The sequence below is a fragment of the Hoplias malabaricus genome, chromosome 3, assembly GCF_029633855.1.
Source record: "Hoplias malabaricus isolate fHopMal1 chromosome 3, fHopMal1.hap1, whole genome shotgun sequence".
NCBI lineage: Eukaryota > Metazoa > Chordata > Actinopteri > Characiformes > Erythrinidae > Hoplias > Hoplias malabaricus.
In genome coordinates, this window is record NC_089802.1 from 14,734,302 (window position 1) to 14,756,262 (window position 21,961).

The following is a 21,961-nucleotide window of genomic DNA, read 5'->3' on the forward strand; positions in this document are numbered from 1 at the left end:
TGTCTCTTGTTCAAGAGTGGCTTGACACAAGGAATGCGACAGCTGAAACCCATGACTTGAATACGTGCGTGATGGTTCTTGAAGCACTGACTCCAGCTACAGTCCATTCTTTGTAAATCTCCCCCACATTTTTAATGGGTTTTGTTTCACAATCCTCTCCAGGGTGCGATTATCCCTATTCCTTATATGTATCTTGTCATGTTTTTCTACCAAATCTTTTCCTTCCCTTCACCTCTTTATTAATGTGCTTGGACACACAGCTCTGTGAACAGCCAGCCTCTTTAGCAATGACCTTTTGTGTCTTGCCCTGATTGTGTAAGGTGTCAATGCTTGTCTGTCAAGTCAGCAGTCTTCCCCATGATTGTGTAGCCTACAGAACTAGACTGAACCTTTTCACAATATTCTAATTTTCTGAGATGCTGAATTTGGGGTTTTCATTAGGTGTCAGTTATAATAATCAATGTAAATGAAAAATGCACTTGAAATATATCAGTCTGTGTGTAATGAATGAGAATAATATACACATTTCACTTTTTGAAAGGAACTACTGAAATAAATCAATTTTTTTCAGGATATTCTAATTTTATGACCAGCACCTGTACTTCTCCTGTGAAGTTACTAGTTTGGGAGACACATGGTTTTACTGGACAGTGTAATCACATGAGATGTGGACGCAAATACATGCAAATGGTGTAATCACAAGCACTGGAAAGTAAAACATGATAAATATAGTTTACTTTAATATTGTGCAGTGTTTCAGATTCTCATAATCCAGAAATCTAAATTTGCCTGTTTTTGTAAACAGGAGGCAAACCAGGAGAAACGCTGGCTTTATAATACTGCTGACAAGAAACGGTTTTACTATTTTAACACACTTTTAACTTGAATGATATATTGAAAAGAAAATCTGGACTCATGTACGCTGTTGATGTGGGATATTACACAATGAGAAATAAATAAATATATATTTTTAAAGTGCACGGAGTCTGAAAACTCAGCACGTGAGGACCGTATGGTCTAAATCTACAAGTCATGTAATTTTTCTCAAAGGGTAATAAAACATGTAGCTAAAACTACACTTTCCCAAAAGGTGGGTAAATAAAAGCAAAACACACTCAAGGAAATGTTACTAACAACAACTGAGATTAAGATGAAGGATAGACCCTTGGAGTCACAGGGGCGTTGTTGCTTACGTATGAATTTGATGAAGTCCTGGTTATAGACAGATTTTTGTTCAGGCAACGTGGAAAACAGCCACATTTCGGGACCGATGAGGGCTCGATTCCAAATGGCTCCACACTCCCTGTGGCCTGCACTAGTCGGGTCATGAATAACAACTTGTGTAAATAAATGCTGCTTTTTATAATCTAACCTATGGTCATATGGTTTTTCACAAGCAAAGTGACTTGTCTAATATTTAGCACAGGGTTTTGTGGGTGTATCAATATGTTCACTATGTAGGAAGCGGATGACAATTTGGGATTGAGCCTCTGTGTGTGTGTGTGTGTGTGTGTGTGTGTGTGTGTGTGTGTGCGCGCGTGTGTGTGTGTGTGTGTCAGAGATCAGCGCTTGTGGATACTCCTCCAGATGACAGCTGAGCACAGTCCACTGCACACTCATTTACTGTGTGAAAACACAATATAGCCTACAGCGCCTGTAAAACACATCACGTAGTTTTAATACAGAAGACATGCGAGAGAAATGTGAGGTTAATAGCAGTTATCCCGTGAGCCGAGCCGAGCTCTGAGCGGATAGAGAAACTTCTTCACCCTCCACTCGTCTCAGACTCTCGGGTCTCAGCAGACAGAGAGGGGGGTCCCTATCGACCACTTCATACAGCACACAGGTAGGTAAATTCGGCGGTGTTCTCTGAATATGTCCCCAGTTTAACACCCTCAGAGCTCATACGCTGACTTATTCTCTGCAGGAATGGCAAAACTAATGTTAATGTAATGTTTTAGCGTCTGCTGTTACAGCGAATAACCGTTAGCTAACACTCTCAGCACTGTCTGAATACGTGTGATGTTGGCCCTCAGATAAGATGAGGCTGGCGCTGAAGTAATGTTACACTAATCTTTGGCTGATAAGGCAGTGATTAAAGCATAAATGTTCCAACTGTGTTGTCATATCTCTTCAAATATTTGCTTATAGTTAGCCTATTTACTATGCAGTAAAAAAACAAGCTGTATTGACCAAGTATGTTTGCACTTACAGGGAATTAGTCTTCTGAGCTGAGTGATATTATCTTCTGTAGTTATACACTATAGTACTTCATAGACAACAAGCATTTTCTTCTGTGCTGTGAAATGTCTTTTGGCTTTTACTGTGCTCTGTGGTTTACTGTGTAATGTAGATATTCTTGCCATTCCTGACATTTATCTCATGAGTGGGAAACACCCATCCCTTAGACCATCACACATATCAACACACACAAACAGTATGAACATGAAAGCCGAAGGTTCATGAGCAGCCCTCCACAGGCTCAGGAATTTCTTGATTTCCAAAGCTACGCCATGAGCATGTCAATTAGAAGGTGGTTTCATGATGTGACTGGATTGAGAATGACCCGTTTTGGCCCAAAACCAACACCTCCTCAGCTATGAGACGGGTAAACTCAAGCTCAGAACCCTGCTTAAGAAAGGAGAAACACCATGTTCTTACTGGATTCACAAAGCCTGTTCAGAACACTGTTTTATTAGCCTTTTGGTCCATGTCAGCAGTCTGACCTCAGTGCTTCTCACCTGTCGCATGGCTGTTGTTGACAACTGTCTCGCCAGCCGATGCCTTCACAAAGAGAGTGATGGTGTGCTGTAGCTATTGGCCATGTGCTGTTCACACTTTCCCCTGTCACAATGCTCAGCCAGCAAAGCTGAATAAGCTGCTTACCGTTTGGATTATTGTAGCATTCTGACTTCTATGATAGGATTGGCTCTGCTCTTGTGGCTGTCACATTAGTGGAGAGGAAGGATCAAAAAGTAAACATTATTAATACTTTGTGGTCAGTCTGATAACTATATAATCATTCATACCTTTCATGGCTGTACCCTAAAGATCCCAACGACATCGTCCTGGATTTAGTAAGGCACGTCTTTATATGTTAATGGTGTTATCAGACTAAGCTATTTTAGATATTAGTTTCTCTTCCTCTGCTAATGACTGGTCGGTTCCCTCTTGTTGATGTTTTAAAAGAAAACGTGTTCTTCTTATCTTTGTTGTGAAAGGTCAGCAAGGATTTGTACGTCAGTTTGTGGTTATTTTTTCGTTAGAGGGTGATGGTCTGAATTATTGATCTAATCAGCTGACGTGTACTGTTCCCTGTTTGACAGCCAAGATAGATACGTTGTCTAATTAGACAAATGGCCCTGGCCTTGCCTTTGGGAGGTTAGTTGACTCTTGTGTATGTTCTTTGGGGGAATGATGCTGTGACATTTTCTTACTCAGTTTGCTATTGAGTTCCATTTGCTCGTTTACTGTTCTGTGACATTCTGTGACCTGTTTTGCATGTCATCCTAAAGTATACATTAAGTGAATGAATGGGAATCTCTGTCTTTTAGTTTCAGCAGAGGGAAAAGAAGACTCGAACATTCCTTAAATTTTTCCTCCAGCCTGCAGCACACTTGAAATAGCTTGGGAAATAAATTCTGTGTCCATGGGGAAATAGTAGTGTGTTTTTTAATGTGTGTGTGTGTGAGAGAGAGAGAAAGAGATACTGTCACCCCTAATCAACAGTAGTGGCACTACTATTACACCAGCTGGTGCATAGACTGTGTCTGCTGAAAGCTAGGCTCACATTACATTCATTTGGTGTATGGCATGTGGTTTTGGTGTGCCATACAATACAACAGCTGATGAGCTTTGTCTGTCCATACACCCTGCTGTGTCAGTTCTAGCATCCTCTGTGAGTTCAGCTGCTCTTTATCAGCTGTGGTTTTTGCCTATTGCCCAATTGACCGGACCTCAGTATTTTGCACATTGTCTAATAACTAGATTTTCATTTCCTGAGGGAAACACATAGTGTTTGAAAAGAGCTGAAATTGTGTGTGTAAACTTTTGAGATAATCTCAAAAGTAGTGAGAACAGAGAGTGACAAGTGAGAGGGAGAGTGAAGAGTGAGCAGTCAGTCAGCAAGGGAAGAGTGAGCCGTGAGAGAAGGGAGACGAGTGAGATGGAGGGAATAGTGAGGATTGAGAGGGAGAGGGAAATATTGTTAGCATTTAGAATGTGACACTCTTAACATTCCACCATTCATTCCTAATGGAGGATCTATCAGCTCCAGAAATACATAGGCCTCTCATCTCTTTTAAACGTTTAAACCGTTTTAACAGAGATACTCCACGCCACTTTAAGCCACAAGACTGACTTTGTCTTTTTATTTTTCTGCTGTAACCCTTAAGTGACTCTCCAAGCTTTCTTCCTCTTGCCAAGTTAAACGAGGACCTGAGCGAGAACAAGTAGCAGTAACAGGTTTGAAATGGATGTGGTGTTTGGAGAGCTTATGTCACTGCACTGCTCTGTGGTTTTGTTATGGACAAGAGTTATGGCCTGCTAAGCAAGGTCCTCCTTTGTGGTAGCCTAATTGCTGGGCTTTTGATCAGAGTGCTTCAATTCACAGCTTTTCTTGCCAAGAAGCTTCTTTAGAGAGTGAGGATGCCACATCACCTGCAGAGCCACGATCAGAGCCTGCATCTGACTCATCAGTGCCCTAAGAGCATCACCAAATGAGAAGCCTAAATATTACACTGGGAATACAATTGGAATTTGAACATCTAAAAGAGACATTGTATGGCTTTGTTGCAGTTGTATCCAAGAGTGTTATCTTATTAAATTATCCAGCATGCATTACACGTACGACAGGCAGATATGTGGAAATCCTGACAGCTAGCTTAGACTCTCATAGAACCTAAGCCAGAGATCAACAAATCCATACTCTGAGCCTAATTTTTAGTACTGTATTTTGCCTGGCATCCTCCGGTGACTGCAGAATTCAGGGCCAAATTGTGGATTTCAGGTCTAGATTTGACCAACTGTAGCTTATTCTAATTAATGCATTGGTGCTACATGCTAACATTAGTGATGTAAGAATTCAAAGAACCCTGTCCCTAGTACTTTCACCAAAGTGCCTGTTGACTTTAAGAATCTATTCTTATATGCAGCCCCACCTCCTTTCTTATCATTTTTAACCAAAAACCTGCCTGCTCTTCATGTACCTATAACAACAAACATGTATTGCCATCTTTTAAAGTTGTCATTAGAAGGCTTAGTATTCAAATTACAAACTGATGATTTAAAAGTAGGCTTCTTTTTAATATGTTAAGATCGATGTTAATATATTAACGTGTTATTAATGTTTTGAGATCCATGTTTTCTCACTTTTGATTTGCCTTGTTTGAGCAATAGCAAGAGTGCTTTACAGGATTTTGTGAGAGATTTCCAACACTGATTGAGTGGGTTCCCGCGAGTCAAACAGGAAGCTGATGATTATTTTTAGACAATGCTCATACTTCCCACCATCCTTCTGCAGTTATTGATAACTGCTTAGTTTATTTGTTTTTCTCTATCCATCTAGAGAAACATTCAGAGAAAACGAGCCTTGTGTTACATAACACTGAGACAGATGGAGTTAGGAATGAGAGACTTCAGTATTAAGTAGTAGGCAGTAGTCCAATGCCCTCTTTAGAGGCTTAGCTTTGTGATGGGTTACAGCCTAAGACAGAAAGCAGTAAAGAGATTTTTGACACCACAGAAGGCTTTCTCACATGGCCTCCAACAGTCTCAGGAAACCATAGCAACCATGTCTTTCTGGGCAATGTTACTCCTCCTCCTCCTCCTCCTCCTCTTTTTTAGTCACAATGTTTGGGTTGGGGAAACGCTACACCCCTCCCTCTCCCTTGTGTGTTGTTGCTTACCCTGAAAAACTCCCTTCTTCACTGCCAAAGATCCAGCCCCCATTACCCTTTAAATGATGTCAGCACAAGGATTCAGCACACTGTAGAGGAAGGGTAGAATGAGGAAGTATAACACTTTAGAGCAAGAAAGAAATGTTTCTAGTACTGAGGAGAGATTGCGTGAAATGGAGTTTCACTCTCAGCTTCTAAGAACAAGCTACTTTGTAATACAGGAAACATGGGAAACACTATTTGGGAGACACATGGTTTTACTGGACAGTGACGATATGTAATCATGTGAGATGTGGACACAAATACATGCAAATGGTGTAATCACAAGCACTGGAAAGTAAAAAATTACAGATATATTTTACTTATATATCCCCTTTACTTTTACTTACACTCCATGACGTTCCAAGAACATGTCTTCTCCACTTTCTGCAAAATACTGTGAATGTTTTTTTTCTTTTTTTATATATCTGAAACATGTCTTTACAAATCCACTAATAAACCAATCCTATGTGACCTTAAACTAAATTCCTGCCTTGTACCCTGAAAAACTCCCTTCTTCACTGCCAAAGATCCAGCCCCCATTACCCTTTAAATGATGTCAGCCCAAGGATTCAGCACACTGTAGAGGAAGGGTAGAATTAGGAAGTATAACACTTTAGAGGAAGAAATAAATGTTTATAGTACTGAGGAGAGATTGTTTCACTCTCAGCTTCTAAGGACAAGCTACTTTGTAATACAGGAAACATGGGAAACAACAAAAAAAAGGGAAGAATGGAATGTATTTGAGTGTGATCATCTTTTACTTACTCTAGGCCTGTTAGCATTCATCTGTAAAACACTCTTTGCACAATGTCTGGAGATGTCAGCCTTGTTATGGTCTCTCAGCTGTGTTCAGTTTAATCTTATATTAATACTGTAAATCATACAGGCAACTCACCACCGAGAAATATAATATTTAGTCTATTTATTATAAACAAGTGTTTAATTCAATATGAAAAAACAAAAGCTGTAAAATGTGGTTATTTTAGGGCAGTACACCACTGTAAAGCGATAGAGCGATATTTTGGACAGTATGTAAGCAGATATCTTCAGTATTATTCTGACACCAACCTGCAACCTTGTTGTTACAGGACTTCCACATCTTACATAGAAAACAATACAGGTTCTCAGGGAATTGAGTGGGCCTGTGAATGTTGATGGGCTATTGTTTACTAGGCTCTTATTCTTTCTTTTGTAATCTCTCTTGTTTGGATATTTGAAACAGGCATTTCATCCTCTTATTCACGAGCACATGAAATAAAGAGTACTAGTGTCAAATATCAACATGTGTTATTAGTTTCTGTTCAGCTCTGATTTCCTCTAACACCCCCCCAAAACTGATGTCCTCTCTTACCCGCCATCCTGTGCTGCTAAGTAAAAGAGAAGCTTGTTTGTTTTTCTGGAACGATCCACTGCCTCACCTGTTAGAACTTGTGTTTTGGAATGAATACATTTTGCATTTTACTGGTGGCAGCATTCTTATGCATGCAGAGTGTGGGCATTCACAACGCCTTGTACAGTAAACAGCCAGTGGCTAATGAAAAAAAAGAAAACAACAACAGAAAGTTGCCACAGTATGGAAGCTTCCAGCCCTGAATGCATGCCAGGGGCAATGCTATTGCAGTTAGGGGCAGCAACCCCCCCATTGTTGGCATGGAATCAGTCCTGTTTAATAAATAAAAACAGGCAGTCAGCAGATCACATTTCAGCATGGCTCCTTCGTGAACTGCCCATTGCTCTCTGGACAGAGTGAGGGAAGGAGACGAGAGATAGAGGTGGTGGAGAGTGAGTGATCTGAATAAGAATGTTGGAGGTTCTTTTATCCACAAACAGGATGTTTTCATTTAGAGTCTCTCCAGGGCGGTAAAACCCTGAATGGATCGTAATGCTACCCAGTGTAGGAAGAGAGAAAGATCGAGAGGAAGAGAGTAAACATGGGTGCTTCTAATCAGGACTGAGAAATGCATTTAAGAAGCACCATAATTATCTTTTATAATACAGTTCACTAATAGAATTAGTTATTTTTTGCCAAAACCGAAGAGAGAGTGGATAGAGAGTGTTACCTGCCTTGAAAACATCCAGAGGTTTGTTTCTAAAAGCTAGCAATATAGTGTCAATAAACAATCCCACATGCTATCAGGATGATGCTAATAGCCAGTTCTGTTACAGCAGCTAACAGATACCTAGCATTGTGGTGAGTGACAGAGGAAGAGGGAAGGCTTAAAACAAGCCTGGTTATGTGTAGTTCCACACAAAGCTACAATGGAAAAGATGTTCTCTAACTTTAAGGGAACAGCCCTGTGACCGTATCTGTTTTCCTAGCAGTGCAGTCATTAGTCTGCAGCTTCAGCACTGCTGTCTTAAAGCAGGGTCAGAGTGGGTCAAGCCTTTCAGACAGTAAATACAGAGAGCACACGTGCAGGCATGTGGATAGAGGCTTACATCTTACAGTGCTACAGTGCTATGCAAACACACACACACACACACACATATATACTTGTAAAATGCACACACACCGGCCATACATTGGGATCAAATGCTTTCACAAATTCTGCCTTCCCAGGAGCCCCACAATATCATATAAACAAACCTTTTATCTGCAAGATGGCAACATTTCAGAAAAAAGAGAACACCTTAAATGGATGTTAATGGATCCTATTGGAATATGTCATATGGAAAAAAGAGAACAAATTTTCTGACATCAATAATATATTACAAGCCCCATTTCCAAAAAATGTGCAAATGATTTAAACCATATATTCAATTGAAAACAGTACAACGATACATTTTAAATTTTAAAACTAAGAAAGCTTATTGCTTTTTGAAAAAAACATTTGCCTTTTTCAAATTTGATGCTAGCAACACAATGTGCCCAATGTGTTATAAAAATAACTGAGGCCAAGTTCTACTCACTTGCATGTTAACCTCTTGTCATACAAAATAGTCTTATTCATTGCTCATACAGAAAAATGATCTTATCCAATCCATTTGCATGTCCAGCCCCAACAACAAATTTTATCTGTTGACAAATGATGTCAGAGTGATGCGCAGAGGAAAATGCTGGCGAAGGACAACAAAGCAAGTTTGCAGTTTCATTCCTTTATGGAAAACGAAACAGTTTTGACCCCTCTGTACCTGAGATATTCTACAGTGATTGGAATATCATAGCAAGGCCACTATAGTGAACATTGTTTTTTAATGTGTTATGGGGTCTTTTATTTACAGCAAAATAAAAATTTGTTAAGTGAAATTTAACTTTATTTGCTGAACACTTTTAATTATGAAGATTTGTTCATGACAATAGAAATGTAGTTTGAGATGGCGAACCGTCCGGCTGTATGCCCAACTCGGCAAGTTGTAAAAATAGTTAACGTTGAACCCTGTGTGCTTTCCACTGTGTTGCATCATCAATTGTCACATCTTGTATCCCTTTTTTTTCTTTTTGGGACCACAGGATACTTTTCCACTCCCTTGATCCGTCTTAAATGAGCTTGGGCCCAGAGAAAGTGGAGGGCTTTCTGAATCCTGTGTAAATATGGTTTCTTCTTTGCATTCATTAATGCAGTGACAAACCATGTTTACAGACAGTGGTTTGGCAAGGATTTCTGAGCCCACTCATAGGGCTCAAAGACCTCAGCCAGCCAATACTGGTTTTGGTCCTTGTTCCCTTACATTGAGAGATTGTTTTTAGATTCTCTGAAACTTTTAATGAAGTGTAGATGTTGAGATGCCCTGGTGCCTTGCTATTTTGTTTGAGAAAAGTTATTGTTAAAATGTTACACTGATGGTCAATACAGTCTTTCACAGAGTGGTGTGCACCTCCGCATCTTGTGAAAGACCCAGCCTCTTCTCGAAAACACAATCATGTCACCAACCTGTTGCCAATTAAAGTATTTTGCAATTTTCCCAAATTCTTTTGGAACATATCTGTTTATCCCATAAATAAATAAATATAAAACTTCAATTTCAACTTTAGAAATATTGTCTTTTTGCTATTTTATTTACATATTTGGGATAAATCATTTGTATGTACTCAAAAATAAGTGAACTAAGGGTTATTTGGCATAGGAAAACCACGTTTGGTTCCAAAAAGAATAATCTTTGCTAATAACCTTTTTAAACTGGTAAAAACCCATTATGTTAAATGAAGTTTCTTAGAAGCTTTCAAAAATTCTGCTCACTCACAAATCTATTTAACAAATGGCAGCACGGTGGCGCAGCAGGTTACACAGCTCCAGGGTCCTGGAGGTTGAGGGTTCGATTCCCGCTCCGGGTGACTGTCTGTGAGGAGTCGGTGTGTTCTCCCTGTGTCCGCATGGGTTTCCTACGGGTGCTCCGGTTTCCTCCCACAGTCCCAAAAAAAAAACACACGTTGGTAGGTGGATTGGCGACACAAAAGTGTCCGTAGGTGTGAGTAAATGTGTGAGTGTGTGTGTTGCCCTGTGAAGGACTAGCGCCCCCTCCAGGGTGTATTCCTGCATTGCGCCCAATGATTCCAGGTAGGCTCTGGACCCACCGTGACCCTGAAATGGATAAGCGGTTACAGATAATGGATGGATGGAAATGGAACCAAAGATGGTTCTTCTGTGGCATCACACAAAGAACACTTTGTAGCACCTTTATTTTTAAGAGTGTGTTGTTTCATTCTGTTTTTAATTAAATTTTGCAGATCATGCCATCTTTTCTGGCAATGGTGGTTATATATCACACAGTTGTTTCTTTGTCTTTATGTCAGCAGGAGAAACGTGCCTGTGTGTATGAGTGTGGGGGTCACAGATGACTCAGTATAGACACACTGGAGAGGGTGGCTTCTGTTTATTAAGCTGTCTGGTGTATACTGCCACTTTCTCCCTGGTGCCAAGTGGCAAATAGACAAACACACATTCACTGTCTCTCTCACATACACACACACACAAACACACAATCCCTCTTCTCTTTTAGTCTCACTAGCACTGATTGTTCTCTTGTCCTTGTACATTAGCACAGTAGAGCCACTCACCTTTTTTCCCTTTCTGACGTTAAAACCATGTCATCAACAAGAAGCTCTTCCTTGTTCTGTCCTCCCACTTACAATTCTGATCACTCATCTATTGAAATCTCTAAAAAATATTTAAGACCAAGTGGTGTATTTCTGGGAAATATTAATCATTATTCTTTCAAAGAAGTGTTCCTTTATGTGGAGGAATATAGTATTTGTGCTACCAGATGTTTTCTTTTTTAATTTCACTGTGCTCTAGGTGCCATAGGCAAGAAAAGAGAAGAGTACACCACAGTGTTACTGGTCCTGTCTTCGGAAATTAAAACCAGGCATGTTCATGACATTTTTTAAATAAGTGTAGATACACTGCCCATGGTCCTCCCCATGCATTCCTTTTAAAAAAGCATAATTTGGCCTATTAATATTCTGGTCATAAATGGAAGAATAGGTTTAAGGGGACGTAGTACACCCCTTTTTCACATGTTTTTAATAAAACGTCTGTGATGTACTTTGAACAAAATACCACAAGAATGAAAGACCGGTTTCAGTAACTGATTATTTAAAGGAGAATGAGAATGAGCCACAACTAAAGTCAGCATGAGGTGGAGTGAGGAGCAGAAACTCTGATTTTTAGCCATTTTAGTGTGGTCCCCCCCATATTTCATCTTTACTCGTTTCTCTGTACTGTTTGTTTTGTTTTGTTTTGTTTTACTTTGTCTGTGCGCTCACATAAACTCAGGTCCAGCACATTACTCAGAGATACCCAGACAATGAGATGGGACAAAGCTGAAGTGCCTGCTACCTACAGAAAATGCAGCACAATATCAAAGTGACTCGATTTATCCCGTTTTCAGACTTAGGCAGACTACAGAAAACAGACTGGGTTGATCTCACTATTTATAGGTTGGTAAGCACTCCAGATTCACAACCCTTTCTGCTAATGTAGTGGGAAAATCTAAAGTCAGCCTAACAACCCTTGAATTGTTTTTGATTTCCTCCTGCCTTGACTGCTAGACTTCAGCACACTTAATTTGGATTACCCTCATTCACAGTCATCTTTCTTTTTTTTATTTTGTGCTTGTTTTGTTTCATTTCCTTTTTATTTTATTCAACGTTTATTTAACCAGGCAAGTCATTACAACAGTTTCTTCCATGTTTAATTGCCTTTAGCCTTTAATTTATTCAAACAGTTGGTCCTCTTTCTTTCTCTCCACTGGACACATACCATCTCAGTGGCATTTCTCTCAGCAGGACCAGATGCTTAGCTCCTCTGTTTGTAAGGTGTCTGTGTTGTGTGGGTGTAGGGGATGTGTCCTTCACTCTCTGTCTGCTTGACCTACAGGATAATAAACACAGATTACACTTTATATACAAATCTACTGAAACATTTTAGCGGGACGCCAAAAACACTGGCCCAGTGCAAAGGCCCATTAATGTGGTGTACATGAACATTAGCGCTCTGATTGTAAAGTAATACGTTGGTTAGGAAGGAGAGAAAATGAAAAGATTATAACAATGAATGCGTCAGTTTCAGTGCAAATGTAAGTTGACAGATCATGTGCCAAACAGTTTTTAAATTCACAAGCCACATACAAGAAAATGGTGTTGATGTATCTCTTTTTCTACAGAAATACTCTGAAGTATCACTCTGCTGGCTTTGAACATTCCTGTTCTTCAGGGTGCGTCTTCCTCTTAGTAGTCTAAACCTGTCTCTGAAGTTTATCCCATTCATTGGAACCACCTATTCGTTGATTAGTAGCCAGAAGACAGGGAGGATGAACAGATTTACTGTGTGTCCTGCCTGGACACAGTGTATGATGCACAGATGTTGAACTAAAGACGGTCTTCCTGTCAAGGCATGCCACATTTAATCACCTTGTCCAAAGTGTTTTTTTTTAATCAATGAAAATACAGACGTTTACATATGATCTGTCTATTTGTGGTGATGGAGGTTATCAGACAGTTCAGTACGATTCCCCTTGAAACATACTCTTTTAAAATCTTGAATAGTCCTATACACTGTGTAATATAGCTGTCAACTAAAATCTGTTTTATACAGTGTGTTGCCTTTGTGCATTGCATGTGAAATAGATGGATTGCGCAACACTGATAATATAAGAATAGCATCTGTTCCAGCACAGGGCATTACAGTGAAATAGTAACACGTTAGACCAGTGTTTTAGTAGCTATAGAGATAAAACAATAGGAAAATTTAATATCACAATTATAGTTGGCAAAATTATCATGGTTATCGGTTTTGAAGTATTGTACATATATAATGTGCTGATCATTTAAAAATGTAGACGTTTTGACCTTCATGTCCTCTTCTAACATTGGTTGCATTAACAAAGTGTAGATTGCTCGCTCATGTGCATCTAGGCTTCAGACTCATAATTTATTATTAGCTCACTCATTTCTACCTTAAATGGTGCAACAGTTACTGGCGTTTACCAGTTTTTCATTCCAAATTAAACAGGACAGCAATGATATTCTGGCGTCAGCAGAACTTTTCTCCACTTTAAGTAGTGCAACAGTTGTGTTCTGTCTACAGAACTTTCCTCTCCACTTTAAATGGAGCAGAAATTACTATGTGGCCCTGGTAGAATTATCCATTTCACCTTAAACGCTGCACTGTTTAAGGTGGAATGGAAAATGTACGTACACAGAGATGTGGTTTGAGAAAAGGAAAATAATGAGAAATTAATGCTGCTTGCAGCTTATAAAAAATCCGCTCTCCTCCTGCGCTGCTGAGACTGCGGTCTGAGACATTCTGAGCTCTGTGAGCTCTACCCAAATGAGAAAGAGTGTCTGTCTCAACTGCTGGTCTAAACTGCAGACTCTGGTATCAAATTTGACAACATGGTGGAGAATTTTGGCTTCATATCCATAGAACAGAAGCAAATGGAGGCACACCACCTATATACTATACAGTTGTGGGGAAAAACAATGTATGAACCAACTGTTTTGTCTCTAAGTGGTAGGGAAGATTAGTCCACTAAAAACTTTTAGCTGTGTCATATTGTTTGAACATGGATCTTCTATTGCTGCAGACATTTTATGTATGTTTATTACAAAACCACATTTAAATATGGAGTAGGTGTAGGTCAGGTTTGATAAGAGAATGAATGGGGTGTTATGTAGCCTCTGTGCTAGCATCATGTTTCATGCATTGCCTGCTCTGACTAACACAGTTCTTCCCACAACAGGGCTCTGAATAAGTTAATGATATAATTTAACTGTGAAGGAGCAGAGAAGCATGAAATAGTGCAGCTGAACCTTCAGTAATTAAAGGGAACATCTACTATTGTGGGGAAATGGTGTTTTCTCTGGTTTGTTTATGTTCAGAAGCTGTCTGTTATTTAAGATAGAATGGTATGTTTGAGAAGAAAAAAACACTGTAGTTTTTACATGTCTGAAGTTTAAGTAACTAAGTAACTACCACAAAAACTAATTTGTGTTGTTTCATTTTGTAGCACTTTCAGTCTATGTTTACTTGTTTGCATTTAGCACCCCCTTGAATTTGCTCTGTTTAACCTCATCTTTGCACATAACTTGGGTCCAGTGATTGGAGAGACTTGGAGGAGGAGGTGGTGCTATTCTGAAGTGCCTGCTATCTGTGTACAATGCAGCACAATCGGAAGGACTTGGTTTATCCCATGTATTCAGATTTGAAGAGATTACAACAATTGGCTGGGTTGTTTTGTTTCACAGTTTATGGGTTGGTAGTTCATATGAATGCATATATTTGTTGGATATCACAATTTCAAGGTGCAATACAATTGTGTAATTACAGAATATCCAAGCAACACCACATTTAGAAACTGGAATTGTATCTTGTAGTGAAGCCAAAATAATTTAAACTATTCTGCAGATTTATTCAAAATAATTAAACAAATATTTTGGTCTATAATTACATTCATTTTTCTGTCATGCTTGTTATATAAGCACATTCTACCACAAAAGCATATCAAAAACTAATTTCAGTTGTCATATCAGGCACAGTATGAATAGCAAAATCAGCTAATGTCTAATAAGAAATCAATTGACTGTAAAATTGTTAGGCAATTTGCTGTGCCCAAAACAGTCTCTGAGCCAACCATTCATTTTGTTGGCTTTGATCATTGTTCTGCTGGTCAAAGCCTCTTGCAAGCCTATTCTTAGTGTTATACTTATGGAAATGGGATATCTGCAAACACTGACTTTTTAATTCCAACTTCTGTTTTTTGAAGTGAATAGTAAGGCTCACGTATGTATCTTTTCTCTCTGACCACGGATCCACTGTAATCATTTAGTTTTAATTGTACTTGTTCTACTTGTGTTCATTACTGCTCATATATTTTCCATATAGGAACATGACACAAATACATTTATTGTGGAATCTGCATACATTTCTACATCTTATTTATTCAATTTTTGTTTGTTTGGGGACACTTTGAAAGTTGCGTGTAAGGGATCATTGTTGTACATGGGATTCAGATCTTGCATTTCTATTGTTCCTTCGTTCATTTGTTCATTCATTCATTCATTCATTTTCTGTAATAGCCTCTTCTTGTTGAGAGTTGTGGTCGTGTATGGTGCAAGTACATCACAGGGCATTACTCACTCACGTAGTCACTCACACCTTTAGTCACATTTGAATAGATATGTCACCTACCAAGCATGTGTTTTTGGACTGTGGGAGGAATCCAGAGCAGCCTGAGGAAACCCAAACAGATACGGGCAGAACACACCAAAATCCTCACAGACAGTCACCTAAGGTGGGGTTTGAACACAGGTCACTGCAGCTGTGTGAGAATGACACTATCACTAACATTTTCTCTGTGTTTTTTTTGTCTCTTCCCCCCAGAAGAAATCTTTTTTTTTCCCAGGCTGTGGAATGTTTGCCTAGGTTGCCTTGTGTTTTCACTGTGAACCCCTCTGCTTCACCCTGGTCTAATTACATCACATGTACTAAGTATTTAAATGTTTCCTTGTGTTATCACTGTCCGGTTGCCCTTTGTTTAATTGCATCTGTCTTTTTCAGTATGAGCTTATAGATCTTTGTGATGGGTTATTTGTAATAAAAGCCAGATTTTTAGCATTAAATATGAGGAATTCTCACATTCCATGCATTGCATATTATACAATTCTTGGATATTGAGAGGAGAAAGAACAGAGAAATCATTTTCATGACTCCATGCTGCATTAAACAATGGTTGTTTGGGTTTGTGTGGGCTTTGTGTGCCTTCCAGAGACTTAACCGAACCAGATGTTGTGTGATTGTGAAATAGCTTTTCTCTGTTAGTGTTACGAAGCACCTAAAATACCCTTAGGAGTAAATATAATGTTCTGAAGACCTCATGATATGAGAGCATGTGTTAATTGCTCTTTGTTGGAGGCTCCTGTGTTTGATGAGATTGTGTGCGTCTCTCATGAGGAGTGGAAAGTAGGTACTGCCTCATGGCCTATTACGACATGACACATTCCTGCAATAACTGACTCTGACTGTTCATGCTGGATCTAGGAACGGTTGGGGAAAGGTGCCTCTCCCACTGCCTGACTGGAATAGTTGACCCAAGACTTCCCATATGATCTTAAGCATCTGGATCTTTAAACCATGCTCTGTGACAAAATAGGTTCACTCTCAGAAAAACTGCTACTGTGGTGATACCTTTTGCTGTTACTGAGGTGGTGCCCTCGAGTACATTTCTGTACCTTTAGTTAGGGAACATAATTGTACCTTATTCTGTTATAATTTTAGGTTCTTTTCATACACCCAATTTCATTTCCAGGACGTGCGTTATGTTATTTTCTTGTATACAGTTCTCTAATGAAAGATTATTCACCTAAATGTGCATTTACTTGCCGTTGTACAACAAAAAGTGTATTCTGCATTTAAAACATCTATGAGCAGTTGTGCGTTCTGTGCCTTGCTCAAGGACACCTTGAGGGAGGAGGACATTGCTGCTGCTGCACTCCCAATGCCCCTAAGTAATGTAACTTTACGGAACACAACTGGAGTTAACCCACCTGCTGTAACTTTAAAGTTACATTTACGTTGCTGATTATTAACGTTTTCATTATTTAAAACTAGTGATGTAGTAAAAGAAATAAAAATACCAGACACTTGGTGACAAACACCAGTCAACACCTGAATGCAAAACAATTTACTGTAACTAAAACCAGAAAAATAATATTTGTTATGATATACAACCAACACTTGACCAGAATAACTGATGAGATATAATAACTGATTAGAAGGCTCCCATTTTCATGCTCGCTCTCTCACTCTCATACTCACAAACACACACACACACACACACACACACACACACACACAAAGTCATTTTAATACAGCTACACTGCTTGTGGCTGTTGTCATGGCAATGTTGACACTGCATTATTACCCACACTGCACAATCACCCGTCACGTCTGCACCAAATGTCCAGGTTGTCCACAGAGAACACAGACACACACACACACACACACACACATACCAGACAGGGAGCCCTTCTCTCCTTTCTTTTCTCTCCTGTATTTCTCCCTCCCTTCAGACCCTGACACAGTAATATATCTTCACTGCTGCCCGCAAGGGCCTTTAGTGGATTATACAAGTGTCTGTTGTTTGCCATGTAACAAAAATGAACAACCTTTTTAGCTTCACACAGTTACATTATAAAAGGAGCTCTTTAGTATTGGCCTAGACATGCCTTCTGTAAAATCTTCATAAGCCCAGATAAATACACATTTATTTTCGCTTTCTTTCTCTCCAAAACACATACAGTTATCCACTGGATTTTATGAGTCATTGCCCAGGCGAAGTCTCTCTCTCACATTCTCCACCCAGTTAAGATCTATTTCAATGACTAAGTGCATTTTAGAGGATGTATGAACATGTTTTACCATGCTGGACTTATTATCCATCTTTATGCGTTCCCTTCCTAAAATAAGCAGAGGGACTTTTTTCAGTCTCTGTTTCCTGAAAGTGGGGAATTCTTTTTAGTTTTGTTCTCATTTGTTTGTTTCTAACAGCTGTTTTGATGTCATTACTAATGAATGTGGAATGATTAAACATTCATCAACATGAGCCACCTAGTGGTCATAGTAGGGGAGTTCATTTGTCTCAAAGGGAATGAGTGGGTTTCTGACTGACACTCCTCTCTCTTCCCTCTGTTCTCTCTTAGGTAATGCGTAATAATGGAGGCAGGCTCGGTGGTGCGGGCTGTTTTTGAGTTTCTGCCCAGCGTCTCAGAGGAGCTTCCTCTCTTTGCTGGTGATGTGGTAGAAGTCCTCAGCGTCGTGGATGAGTTTTGGCTGCTTGGAATCAAAGACGGAGTCACAGGTAACTCAGATCACAAATCATGTCATTCAATAAGTGCTTGTGTAAATCTCTGTGACCTTATCTATTTTTATCACGTAATTATTGATTTTCCCCAACCACCTGTTCAAAAATGCTTACTGAATTATTATAAAAAGTGACTAGAGTGAACAGACATTTTGTATTCAGAAGTCATCTATTGAATACTATTATTACTTACATTACATATTCATTTGGTTGAGTTACATAAAATGTTTGTTAGTGAATTTTCACAGGTGAAATTACATTCACTTAAATGGGCAATTTTCCATTGAAAACCTCCAGCTCGAATACATTTTGCATGTAAACTTCTGAGTAGTTTGGCATCATTAGAGCTACTCCTTTGACCCTGTTGTAGGAATGTTTTGTTATATAGCCACACTGAAGAAGAAAGGCAATACTATTCGGCGTAATGACTTTAACATCCTGGAAAACATGCCATCCTGAAAGCAGTATATTATGCTCTATGTATTTCACAGCGTTAATGGTGAATGGTGAAGTTTAAGCTATATTTAACACGAAGACATGACAGACCAATGCCTTTTGGCATTTGATCCTTATGTTCTTTATTCTTGCGCACACTGTGTCCATGTCAAATATTGATGTCTACTGTATGATGCTCCATCCCAGATGCCGGAGCCTAGAGAAGCCAACAGCATTAATATAAGGCTACCTATTTGCACATTAAAATTAGGCACAGTAAAGTTTGGCTAGCATTTGTAGATGTCACTAAACATTGTAGTGCTTGACAAAAGTTTGCTGAAGTGATCATGAGCCCATATGGTTATATCAGACAGAGATGAATGGAGTTTCTTTATACAGTGATATTTGAGAGATCAATAATTCTGGTTACTCGTTTTAGGCATGTTTGCTTTGATTGATTTATGCACTGTACACACAAACATCCAGTTCTTTCTTTGTGGAATATTGAACTTAAACATTTTAAGAATTCTTTGATGCATTTGTTGTTAAAGTGGCACTCATTTTTCCTTCTAAAGGCCTAGGTCTGTTTTGGATACTGCTTTTCTCAAATATATCATGATTACATCACTTGTTCACGTCATTATTTAATTACCTCATTTCTCGCTCTAAATTGTTCTAAATTGTTTTTTTTTTTAATGAAATAAAGTGCCTTTGTGACTAAAGACCGTAAAGTATAAAGAATATTTTGTATGCTCTGAATTCAGCACACATGATAGTCTTTCACAGAATTTGGCCAAGATGTCAGCTGTAGAATTTTTCATGAAGTAATCCTACAAAACCAACCCCTTATTGTACAGCGTATAGGGTTTTGGTCTACTTTGTTATTTGCAATGTTAGTTCATTGGCTAATCACACATCAGTGTGAATGCTGTGGTCTAAAGTATCTGATTATTTGATAGAATTATGTTCACATCTGTTGTTACTATTCATGTTAGCCAGCTTGCTACCTACACCATTATGGTGGATTTTTTGAGTTGATTTCAGTCTTCTGGTCACATCCATATAGAAAGGTAATACGAATCACTTATGCCAAATGTGACTGTGTCTATAAGCTATAGCTTTGTGACATATCAGAATCAGAATCAGAATCTCTTTATTTCGCCAGGTATGTTAAACATACTAGGAATTTGTCTTGGTGACAGCAACACATGTATGACATGTAACACAGACTGTTAACAAACATAACTCTAAAAGAGGTACAATAAACAATAAATAAACTAAAGAATACAGTTAAGTACTAGCAGAAAGAAAGAGCATTAAGACATAAATTAGACAACATAAAATATAAAATCTATACTGTACAGATATGAGTATGAATATAAATGTTTCCAAATATACCTGAAGTAGGTTATATTATGTATTGTTGTAGGAGTTACAGAAATAGAACTTCTGTACAGCTGTGCAAAATAGCATAGTGCAAGTGAGTAAAGTGTCCTGTTCAGTGCAGTTAAGTCATTGCTATTAACACCTCTGTCAAGTGCACTGATGTATTAGTGAACTGCTGCTAGCGAAAGGACCTCATAAGACTAAGATTAATCAGAATAAATAGAAAAGGAAACTAAAGAAAAAAGAAGTGGTCAGACAGACATCACCAACATGTATATACACTGCGAATAGGGCGAGTTACAGATCCTCAAAAACATTCTCAGTATGTGAAGCAGCAAAACATTTTTTCTTGGGTTTGTCATTGCTTATCTCCTTTTCCCCAGGTCAGTTTCCCAGTACCTTTGTTGAATCTGTCACCATTCCGACAACTAAAGCAGGAGAGCAACTGTTCGTATGCATCAATGACTTTAACTCTGTGGAACCGAGCAACCTGCCCCTGAAGAGAGGTAAATATCTCTGCAAATAAGACATATGAGCTTTACCTGAAAAGCAGTTTGCATTTTGCAGATGTATATCCGTATAGTCTCTTCAGTTCCTGTTTGTTGGTCTGTTTCCACATTTTTCAGCTTAAAACCCACACATTCAAAGAGGAATAATGTCATGTTTAAGAGGTAAATATTTGCAGTAAACCCATGTTGCCTTCTTTTTACTTAGTTTCTTAGTTTCCTAGTTTGTCTCTGCTTCGTTATTTGATGTAGAAGTATAGTGTAGGCGACTAAACCAAAATGTTAATGTGTTTAATAGATAATAGATGTATTTGTAATAACATACATACCTATATTTCACCCACCTATATTTACATTTATATGTCTAATACTTTGTATACATACCTTAAAATTAGTATAATCAGCTATTTAAAGGGGTACTAATTGCTGACACAGACATTCAGGATTTTCAGCATAATCCTCATAGCAAACCATGAAATTAAATCAATGCCTCTGCAGAAGTAACAATGCAGAGCTGCTTCAAACTGTGTTCTATTGGATGATATATCACTATCCAGTACCTTTTAGCATGAGTTGGTGTGTTGTTTGGAATCCGGGAATAGTTATCCAAATTAGTACCTGACCTCCCTAAATTTTTCATGGCTGAATGCAAGCAAATTCCCCCAAATTTTCCCAACATCTGTTTTAAACCCATCAAAGGAGAGTAGATGCTGTTACTGCAGCAAAGGTGGACACACTCGTTATGAATAGCCTTAATTTCAGAAGAAATGAATGAGCAGGTAACCACAAACATCAGGATATAGTGTAAATTAGTGGACATCGTCACCGCTGGTGTTACTGATCTAAATGACCACTAGATGTCACTAGTTTAGTGCTTTTAAATAGACTACAGTGTTTATTCCATCGTACAGTAGAAAATTTCTTGTAGTATTTTGATGTGTTGACCCTTTACATATCTTCGTCATTCTCTAGCACATTTTCTGATGCTTCAGAATGTAACATTGTGTGTTGAGTTTTTGTTTGCAATTTGTTTGTATTGAGTGTTTTCTCGATATATGTGACTTTAGCATGGATTCAGCATGGGTTTAGAAACTCCAATTCCTGTAGTTGTTTTTCTGTGTGAGTGTGTCAGATGAATTACATTTCCTGCATATCACTCTGCGGAGCTCCTAAGTGTCTTAGTTTATGTGCTGGACACAATAGGAGGTGGAGCCGGGCCATGTGGAATTTGACCTCAGTGACCTCAATGGTCAGTCTGTCTCTTGGCAGCTCAGACCTGTGTTTGTGTTTGTGTTTGTGTGTGTGTGTGTGTGTGTGTGTGTGTGTGTGTGTGTGTGTGTGTGTGTTTGCAAAGCACATGTGCTAAGTGAAGCTGACCACACCAATTTAATGGCT

At 38.8% G+C, this 21,961-nt stretch overlaps 1 protein-coding gene across 2 annotated transcripts in view; it reads left to right on the forward strand.

The window, feature by feature from the left end:
• The first annotated feature begins 1,604 nt into the window (after positions 1–1,604).
• The window catches only part of dnmbp (dynamin binding protein), a 52,505-nt gene continuing 32,148 nt past the window's right edge, over positions 1,605–21,961 (forward strand). For both annotated transcript variants that reach the window (XM_066664392.1, XM_066664393.1), the window contains exons 1-3: positions 1,605–1,846; positions 18,079–18,236; positions 20,444–20,566. In XM_066664392.1, the coding sequence (XP_066520489.1) occupies positions 18,092–18,236; positions 20,444–20,566 (268 nt within the window). In that variant the 5' untranslated portion in view covers positions 1,605–1,846; positions 18,079–18,091. The remainder of the gene's footprint in view (positions 1,847–18,078; positions 18,237–20,443; positions 20,567–21,961) is intronic.